This window comes from Xiphophorus hellerii, chromosome 22 (assembly GCF_003331165.1).
Source record: "Xiphophorus hellerii strain 12219 chromosome 22, Xiphophorus_hellerii-4.1, whole genome shotgun sequence".
NCBI lineage: Eukaryota > Metazoa > Chordata > Actinopteri > Cyprinodontiformes > Poeciliidae > Xiphophorus > Xiphophorus hellerii.
The window spans coordinates 10502993-10513666 of NC_045693.1; the positions used below are offsets into that span (position 1 = coordinate 10502993).

Genomic DNA, 10674 nt, shown 5'->3' on the forward strand with positions numbered 1-10674 from the left:
GAAGTAATTATAAAAACGTATCACACATCTTTCAATCCTCTATCTTATTTATATTCAATGGTGTTTACTGGTTCTATACTCAATGTTTGAGCAGTGTTTGCAAAAAATGCAAGTGAACTTTTGCATCTGTACTTTAATAACAGTTTTAAAACTACTAAAACTGTTATGAAAACTATGAAAACATGAAGGAGTTCAGTATTTAGCATAATGAAAAACTGGTTTATCAAACTGAGTAGTCTGGTACAATAAATTTAATCCAATGCACTGGGAATGCAACGAAGTAAGACTCAGATTGTTTGGTTTTTGTTATGCACTGAACTGTGAATTTTCCCTGTTTAGGTTATAAAAGTATATTCATCCATCCATCCATTATGATACATGCTTATCTCACAGAGGTTGCGAGGGGTGCCGGTGCCTATCTCCAGGTCGCCAGTCCATAGCAATAAAGTATATTCATTCATTCCATAATAAAGTATATTCAAAACCAGTCCAATCCAAATGATAATATGAAGCAGTGAAATTTTGTTTAGTATTTACTGTCAGTTGGTAAAACATTATTCAGTTTACGGAAGCTCAGACAACTGAATTTGTAGCAATCCTGCCTTCTGAAAAAATTATCTTCATTTTGTGGAAATAAAGCTTCGACAGATAGTGCTACCAGCCTTGATAGTTTCTTTCTTTATTTCTCATAATGCCCTCCAGGTGCCTAATAAAACCCACAAAACAGAGCTTACTCTGGTGAGATAGAAATAGTTTGTATTCACTGAAGGAGATTTAATCTGTAAATGGACCTATCAGATGAAATCCATTGCTCAGTGTAAGAAGTAAGCAATGAATGGTTTGTAATTTCTTCCCGAACTGAGACTGTGATAGGTCATGTTCATTGTTTGACTGCGAACAGCTGGACACCTGTGTGATCTTCTGGAGATCAAATCTTCCAGACTGGTTTGCACAGCATGTCAAAACCATGACTCTGGGATCAGATGAAGGGAAAAAAATTCTCCTGGGGAACTGACTCTGCAGGGTACAGATGTCCCCACACCTCCATTGATTTTTTTTCCAACTCTATTCTTTTACTGTTAAAGAAGGATAGTTGAATAAATGTCACTGAGGTGCCCTGTGGCTGTAGGACAAAGAGAACATCCTCTTCTGCCCATAGGGTCCCATCTGGAACATTAAGCAAAGTCGGCTTCCAATCCGCTAACGGTGGTGTGACAGATGAGATTTGATTATGATGAGACATAAACAGGGATATTGTCAAACAAAGGTGGCCACTATTCAGATATCTGTTTTTCATACAAAACTTTTACTTGCCTCTGTCTATTTAGATCTAAAGAGATTTTCTACTGTAACTCATTGTTGTTGTGCAGAATACTAACGCTGACCAACAAAACGCTAACTACCCCTTGTCTAATAAATGAATGGAGGTTAGGGCGATGTAATTTTCTGCTTGTCTGCAGATGAGGGTGACTTATGCCCAACTCTCTTCCTTCCTGTCCCCTTCTTCTGTGTGGAAATGTGAGCACATGCACATTTCCTCTCCTCCTGAAGGCTGGAACTGATATGAAGTGCTAAAGATAGTAAAGGTTTCGCAATCCTTCTAGAGTTTTTATTTTCAACTCAGTGACCTACGTACAGTGGATTTAATAAATCTTAATACCATATCTCTGAATCTTTCTGTTTTATTGGTATAAACTCCAATGTGCTCTATCCGGATTTTATGTGTTTGACCAGGTGTGTCCAGCTCCCGTCCTCAAGAATCAATGTGTCCAACATACCTTAATCAAATGGCTGAATTACCTCTAAAGCATGAAGTCCTGCTAATGACCCACTTAGTTGATTCAGGTCTCTTAATGCAGAGATGCATCCAGACGTTGCAAGACACTAGACTTCAAGGACTGCAGTTTGGCACTTACGTGTTAGACCAACAGAAAGTAGTGCATGATTATGAAGTGGAAGGAATAGGACACATTGTTTTTAATATTTTTTGAAATAGAAATCTGAAACGCGTGGCATGCCATTTTATTCAGCCCCTCTGGGTGAACAAATCTGAACCACCTTTTGTTTCCCAAGTGTTTTTGAATGTCCCTAACAGCCTTGACGTGTCAGATTATCAAGTATCCTCCATCTTATCACATGGATAGGTTTGGATCAAATACATGTCATTGTAACTCTAGAAAAAATGCACACCCATTGTGGACAGAGAGCTTACATTCCCTTTGCAAGGCTGTGCATGGTGGCGTCGTGCACAGCACCTCCGCAACGTCATCCATCAAAATTATAACCTACCAGTCCCATTTTTTGCAGGATGCTGGAGCAAATACGGAGTCAGTCGACAAATGTCATACCATTCCAACAGGAAAATGTATCAGCACAGCATCTGTATTTTCAAAATAATTCACTAAGACAAACTACATTTACTTGAATTATTAGCTATATTAATGAACATATGGGTATATTTGTACAGATATGCTGTCAGCATGTATCCTTTATGGCGATGCATACACACAAAATGTGGCTTTAATGCTAAAGTTTTCTCAGTCAAGTCACAGTAGGAATGTCGATCAAAGCAGACTAAGTGAGTCTATAGGAAAAGATTCATTTTGGAAGTTGAGAACTACAGTATTTCATAATGACACAAGTCATCCTTTTCATCAATGGCTTTATGGGGAAATCTCTCATTTTCCATGTGTGCTTCTCTGAGCACCTCTAGCGTAAAAAAGGATAGTCCAGAACAGCTCCGGTCCACCGGCCATGTGTCCAAAAAAAAATACCTGCGTGTAAATCCTGGGTTAGGATTTGTGAATTTATTACCTACTATTTAGGTGATTCCTCATGGCTACGCATATTCTTAACTGGTTTGTCTGATCTTTATTTACGGGAAACAGAATCAGTGTGGTTGACTAGAAATACACTAGTTTGTGGATGTAACATGACCAAATGTTAACATTACTAGAGGTAAGAATGTTTATTCGGTCTAAGTTTTGAACTCCATATCACAGTGACACCTTCAGATATATGGAATCAGTTCAAATAATCTTGTTTCAGCAGCTATGAAGCAGAAACAGGATGTCCAAGTTTTAAGAATCATTGATGTAATGTCTCCTCGGCTTCCTACAGATGAACTTACTTCAGTGTGCTGTTTTTCTCATCTTCCCTTGCCCTCTCAGCACTGTGCCTCTCCTTCACCATAATCTTGACAGAGACCAGTTTTTTCTTTCTCCCCCCATCTTGTTTATGTGTTTGCCACAGCACTCCCAGATCTTTTTCTAAATGATAGCCTCTCCACTCTCAGCACACAGGAGCCAAATTAGAGAGTGAGACAGAACTATGTTCCAAGCTTCAGGCAGGCAGTGGGAGGCTGGGGCCCCAATCAGCTGAAACTGTGAAGCTTTTTTTGTTTTTTGTTCTGTTTTGATTACTGTCGGATATTAGAGAAGCAGGATGCTACCTTAGCACCAAGACTGTACTGTTATTACCTTGGAGGCAAGATGTTAGAAGTGAGTGGAATGAAGCGAGTGCTTTAGTGAGCTCCATCCTTGAGTTGCCTGCTTGTGTGTTGCAGGCATTGTTCTTACATTAAGCAACTTCACAAGTCCCACTTCTAATTTTCTTTAAAGATGAAGCTATTTATTGGAATATAATAAGAGATATTTTGTGGAACCCATTAAGTAAATCTATTACACAGATGGACAGAAATATTTCAAACCTCCTTACTTTAATTTTGATGATTATGGTTTAAAGATGATGTAAACCCAACCCAATTGGTGTGTTAGAGAATTAGAATATTACATAAGGTAAATAAAAGATTATATTTTGTTAATTTCTATGCACATAATACTGGTCCTCTAGAGTCTTAGACTTTGATTTCCAAATGAGACGTAAACTTTACTTTCATGTGAAAAGAGAGAATTAGACCATTGAGCAACAGCCCAGTTCTTTTTCTCCTCAGCCCAGGTAAGACTCCTGTAGCCCATGTGTAGGAAATTCTTGAATATATTTTTGCATGATAATATTCCCACATTTTTTTTCTTTCTTTCAACTTCTTACGAATACGCTTGGATACAACACTCCAAGCAACCGCTTTATCCTTACCCTTACCTTGTCTTACAAGGTAATGACCTTGTCTTACCTTTCTTATAAAGCATGTCAATAACTGTCTTTTGGACATCTGTGCAATCAACAGTTGGCCCCATGAGTGTGTCCTACTGACCCAGACTAAGAGACCAATTAGAGGCTGAGTAAACTTAATGTATTGAGTTAATTACCATCGATTGATGTGACATCATACGTAACCTTTTTGCAATTTTCAAAATTTCTGACACCACATTTTGAGTTTTAATTATCTGTAAATCATAATTGTGAAGTACAAAATTATATCCATGGTTTTCAAAAAAGATTTACAATTTAATAGTCGAACATGTATTTGTCCTTTGTGTTTGTAAACCTTTTGTCTAAAAGCTGGCATAAATAAGTCAGTCAAATATTATGTTTTACACATTGAACCAAAGGTTTAAAGCACCTTCGTCCCTATGTTGGGTTTTTATGTCAGTGGTTTTCTTCCACTGGAAGAAAAAGGGCTCAGTGAAAAAGAAAACTAAACATGAACAATTATGCATAGTCTAAACTAAAAGAACAAACATGTAAACATTGAAAAAATTCTTTTTTACTTTTTGTTTGAGGATGATATTTTGCCTCGTGGGCAGTTCAATGTCTCAGATTAAAAGGCAAAAAGCTATACAAAGGCTCAGACGGTTGTTGCTTCATCCTTCCTGCTTCTCAGCAGTACTTCTGTCCCTCTGGTGTCTACAAAAGGAAAAGTTTATGCTGAAATATTGCAACAGATTAAATACAAAAAAGAGTGTTTTTTCTTCTTTTTATGGAAGTCTTCAGACCAGCCACAGAAACAAAGACTGATGTTGCCTACATGTGCTTTTTTAAAAAAGTGGCATGGTATTTAAATCCAAACCTGTAATGATCACCAGGAAACTCCTATTTACCAACTTGGTAAATGACCTTGACTGCAGACATACAGAACGATCACATGCTTTGGATCCTGCACATTCTTCTATTGTGTTTAAGCAGATGTATTTGTTTACATTATCACAAGCCTGCCTGGGGAGAGCGGGTTATTTTTGTGGCGTGCTTTGTTGGGATGATTGTTGTTCCAAAGAAGGAAATGCGGAGGTTTGCTCAGGGAGCGACGATAAAGGAGTTTTGTGACTACAAAGGTAACAAGTAGGATAGAGAAGAGGGGGAAAGGATGTTTGTAGGGGAAGGGGAGGAGGGTCTCTAGCTGCCTTACAGGGATGGCAGCCTGTAATTAATTTTGCATGAGTCTTTCTCCCAATGTGTGTTTGTTTTGTTCTTTTTTGTGAAGTATAACTCTTTAGGAAGGCAGTGAATTTTCAGGGACAAGAGAAAGCATCAGGTCAGAAGTGTGAAGCTGTCGTAAAGTCCTTGGACTAAAAATAAATTAGAACAGCAGCTTGCAAGCAGGATGATTTCAGACAATGATTAACGGTAATACCTGAGTAAAGGCAATGTCTACATCAAAATCTGCTCTGCATTACAGATCCCTCTGAACCCAACGCTGGCACCAGCAATGGCGGTGAGTAGTGATACTAAACACTTTGTGTAATCAGCCCATCACAAAAGGAGAGGAGAAAGAAAAAGAATATGCAGTGTTCAAAATTATTCACAAATTCAAATCTGAAAAGTTTGACCTGCATCTGTATTTAGTCCGATTTACACTACCCTAAATAGCATGTTCAACTCATCTTCCTGTATACACTATCCCCAATAACTTTAAATTTGCTGTGAGGTGCTTTTTGTAAGGAGGAATGAGAAAATGATTTAGTATGACAATGACATTAAACAGCGCGAGTATGCAAAAAAAGCTTTATATCAAAGCCCTAGTACAATGGCAATTAAGTCTGAGTCAAGACTTGAAAAAGACTACTCACAAACACGTTCCTTCAATCCTGAACTACTTTGCAAAGAAGAGTGGACATAAATTTCAATCCAATCACATAAACTAATTCGAACTCAATTTCAGTTCTTTGTTAGTTTTCTAATGAAAGAAACCATGCAGATTGCATTGAGTCATTGACTTGTAGCATTCATTCCCTCTGAACAGGTCTGTGGCGACAGTAGAAAAGGAAAAACTCTCTCTAATGACCACCTGCCACGACCTTTAAACAGAGCAGATACACAGAAACAAACAGAAGAAAAGATCAAAATGTACTTTCTATGTTAAAGAAAAGTGGAAATTTAAAGGCAGAATAGTGACTCCTTCAGTGGCTTCATCTAGAAGAGAAACACAGCAAAGCAGATGCGCTAGAAACTAATTTTCTTTAAGGTTAGTCACAAGAAAAGCTCAGCCAATAGCTATTTCTAGGAAAGTGACAGGCATGGCATATAATAAGGTGACTTCTAAAGCTAACTTGGTTGCACCGGATTTCATTTACCAGCATCAGAGTAAAGTCATTCAATTAAAATGGATGCCATATTTTCTAGGTTTTATTTGTAATAATATGTATCATTTTCTTCCCTTTCACAACTACGACTTACTTTCTGTTGGTCTGTCACATAAAATCCAGATAAAATACATTTAAGGTTTTGGTAAAAGTGGAAAAAGCTAAGAGGGATCATTGATTTGTCTTATCTAACGCCTTCTGCAGACAGCCACTAGGTTTCTTCTTCCAACTTCCTTTTCTATTTACTAATTCATACCACATGACAGTACAGTACATATTAGCATTCAGTATATGTGGAAGATGCTGAAACCGTTTTTGTGATAAAGAATATAGTTTTGCGAAAGAGGAACACTACCTTTAATCTTGAACCTTAGACAGATGCATGAGAACTATAAATCTGCTCAGGTTGATTCTGAAGCTTTGGTGAGCAAATGCTGTTGAGGTATGCTGCAGGTTTTCTTTGCTATAACCCTTTTTCCCCATTTTTTGTTCTCTTAGAGGATATAAAACCTGTTGAGAGCTCAGAAGAACCTTCTTCGATAAAACCTGAAGACCCAAAGCCCAAAGGTAAGGGCACGGAGGAAACATTAACAACCTCTCACGGGCTCATGCACATCTCTATTTTTAAGAGGGTTCCTATTAGTGGCCACAGCCACTGAATTAAAATTCAGTTTATTCAGAGAATCCTGAGCTATGTGCAGGAAATTGTTGCCAGGGTTCATCCCCCCTGCATCAGTTTTCCTCCCCGTCTGTCTCCATCTTCCCCGTCTCTGTAGGGGAGTGCAGGCCATTTGTACGTGCTCCTCCAGGGCCAAATGCATTTGTAACTCCACTCAACCCATTTCAGGTCTGCAGTGTTAACCCTGATATCTCGACACACAAGTGTCGGCACATCTTTGGAGATTGAGTGTGATAAATTACCTGAAAACCCGACCATCGGACGTTTAATAAATCAACTGTAAAATGTATATTATTTTAACATGCAGTGACTGCAGTGGTAGTAATCATGCCAATAAATCATGTTTGTTAAGGGTACTATGCTACTGTTATTCTCAGATTTCTATCAAACTTTTGGTCCAATGGCATAGCATTTGTATATTGACACAAATACATTGCTATTGCTGGAAATTATTTTATTTTTTTCCATTCAGGAAAGTTGTTAAGCCAGAAACAGGGACTTGGGTACTGCAAAGAGGAGTTTCCAGGTAGAGGAAAAAAAGAAACACAAGTATCTGCTATGAACAGATTGTTGGGGTTGAATAAATAGGACAGAGTAGCAGCATATGAAATAAGTTGGCAGAGACACACGAGGCGGTGTAGAAAGGGAAAGCTTTAACAATGCCAGCCAAAGCGTCATGGAAGAAAAAGGTTGTTGTCTAACAAGCGTCAGGAACATGGTGGGATGCTTTATTATGAATCTGGTCAGCATATACTGTTCTTTTTAATCAGCTAGAGTACAACTTAGGAGAATCACAACAGGCTGTCCTCTTTTCTGAGTCCAGGCAATGGATTATTTCAGCTTCACTAAAGGTTAATAAGATAGAGAAATGGAACAGCCTCTCAATTTCAGATTGAATTTTGACTAAATTTTGGGTTTTGATAAGTATGTTTTAATTCGGCACACCAATGCAGTCCAAAACAAAGGCCCACAGTGGAAGAGGATGGGGGGATATCTCTACATATGTTTGACTATCGTTTACCTATTTGTAACAAATAGCTAAAAATGCTTATATCTTCACATTTAATAGGTCAGACACCAAATATATCCTAAAATGCATCATTTGGCATAGTGGAAACTGTCTATGAATTGCTGCAGAAGTCAATATAAAACTATGAACATGACATCAGTTATTTCAAAAAAAGATTAGGGTTAGCCCTTGACACATATGCCAGTTTTGCCTCATTTTTGCGGCCACTCTGATCTTTTCCTATTCTGGTATTTGACCATTTTAAATAAATTAAAAAATATTGCAAACTTTAGAAAGCTGAGTGTTTAACTCTGTGATATCATCATGAAAATGAACATTTAACATTCTTACAAAGCATTTTTATGTCAAAAGGTAAATGTATGAAAGCATGATTGACCTTTTCCCCCTGTTTATTTTAGCATCATAACATGTTAGGCTGTTAAATATCAAACGGTAAGAAGTTTGATATTTACACTAATTTTGTACACATTTTAGTGGCCTTGCAGTATAAAATTCTGAGTGGCATCAAAAAGGGGACAAGACTAGGATGTGTGTCAAGAAGACTCATTTTGAAATAACTGTTCTCAGGTATCTGAAGTAGTGTGACGAGACTTTTTATATCACGCACATAATAAAGATGAAATTGCCAACAAGTTTGTAGAGCAACAAAACAGTAATGACACTGGCAAATGGAGTCATGACCTAACAACAAAGTAAACAACAAATAAACATAATTTTGGCACTTTGGGAACATGAAATCTAAGGCCTAATTCACAAAATAATTTTAAGCTTTCATCTATATCACCTACATATCAGTTACAAAAAAAAGTGAAATTTTTTTATCAAGTATACTTTTTAAAATGTTAACTTTTTAGGAAGGGAAATTAAAACTTGAGCACGGCATTTGACGGTATTTACATATCCCATTTTAATTTTCTGTCCAGACTCTGCTGAGAACAAAGAATGACCTACTGAGAGGAGAACAATCAACCTCATCTGACAGCCAGTAAACTGTGCAAAGGCCAACCGCACTGGTGTCAGACGGGCCCATGTCAGAATGGGCTCTGACACTGGCCCAGGACAACCAGAAACTTCACATGATGCTCACATCCCCAACTTTAATTAGCTTTCCACCTTTTAATTCTTCCCTGAAGTATGTATGTACTGTATGTAAATGTATGTATGTACAAAACCTTCTATAGGACTTGAACATATCAACCAGAAAAGAAGAGCCATACCTCACTGTGTGTTAGTCATCCATCATTTTGCCAGCAGGGTGCAAAGAGATGAACCAGGTTCAAGTGTTTATTTGCTAAAAGCCACTGTGAGAGCTCGGTCAAGCTGTCAGAGGACAGCAGCCGCAGCTCCTACATGTTAACACTCCTGACTGGATGAGGCTTAACATCAACCTTTTTGTTCCTACAATTCCAACTTGGCAATATACAGATTAATGTTCTACATTTATGGGGCTTTTAGATTGCACCATTGGTGCAACGCCAAGTCAAATCAGCCAATAACTGCAAGGCAATGTGCCATTCCCTGGCAACTCATGTGTTAACATCCCAGATCACACAAACCAGGATGCGGCCGTCTCTTGACAAATTGATTAGCTCTTTTTTTTCTCCCCTTGTTTTCTTCGCCTTTTCCAGTGCATGCCAGAAAATTGCTTTGAATTTCACTGTCATAAAAAAGAACTAGCCCTCTTCACTTTTGCTTGTCTTCTTTCCTGATTGTTTATAATTGTACGGAAGGAATCTGCCTTATTTCATATCAGACAAAAAATAATGGTATCAGACTTTAGGATGTGGGCCAAGTATGATTTTATGCTTGTGTTTTGCTTGCAGATGATTTGTATTTTTAATTACATCAAAATGGCTATTACCTGTTGTTAAACATTTCTTGTTTTATTGGGTTGATTTTAAAATGGTTTTACTTTCTTTTAATCGTTAGCTAATTATTTTTGGTGGTGCCATGCTAAAGAACAGATGAATTACAGTTCTATGAAATGAAATGATGATGCCTTCATACTTTGATGTTTGCTTTGCTAAACTATAACAGAAACAACTAATAAAGTTTAAATTCAAAGCCCGGTGTCAGCTCATAATGCCCATTGTGTCATTTTGGTTTTGTCATGACCAGGAAATTCTTAGTAAGGATGGAAGCATTTTGAAAAATACAACCAGAAGTTAGTTTATCATCAGGAAATCAATATCCAGTCATGAATTTTAGTTTCCTAATGACTAATCTCTCCACAAGTGTTCACTAGCAGAAAAATTATAATTTGCTCATTTGAATCTTAATAAAAACACTTTGTTCTTTATTAGAATGCATTACCAGATGAAAATCTCCTAAAACTTTGGTTTTTATTTAGTTTTAATCTGTCAATCACCGGTTAGAGCAATTCATGGGGGAAAAAAGGCTTACTGCAGTGTCTTATTGATCGATAAAAGACAAAACTTTTCAAAAATCATGTTTTGTTTTTCTCTTTGCATTCATAAATGGGGACA

General features: G+C 37.4%; 1 protein-coding gene across 2 annotated transcripts in view; it reads left to right on the forward strand.

Annotated features, from left to right (window-relative positions):
* Positions 1–10258, forward strand: part of macrod2 (mono-ADP ribosylhydrolase 2) — a 477335-nt gene extending 467077 nt beyond the window's left edge. The window contains exons 16-18 of one of the 2 annotated variants that reach the window (XM_032552622.1): positions 5576–5611; positions 6978–7046; positions 9112–10258. In XM_032552622.1, coding sequence (XP_032408513.1) covers positions 5576–5611; positions 6978–7046; positions 9112–9134 — 128 coding nt within the window. In that variant the 3' untranslated portion in view covers positions 9135–10258. The remainder of the gene's footprint in view (positions 1–5575; positions 5612–6977; positions 7047–9111) is intronic. The other variant, XM_032552623.1, reaches the window with a different exon arrangement.
* Positions 10259–10674: the final 416 nt, after the last annotated feature.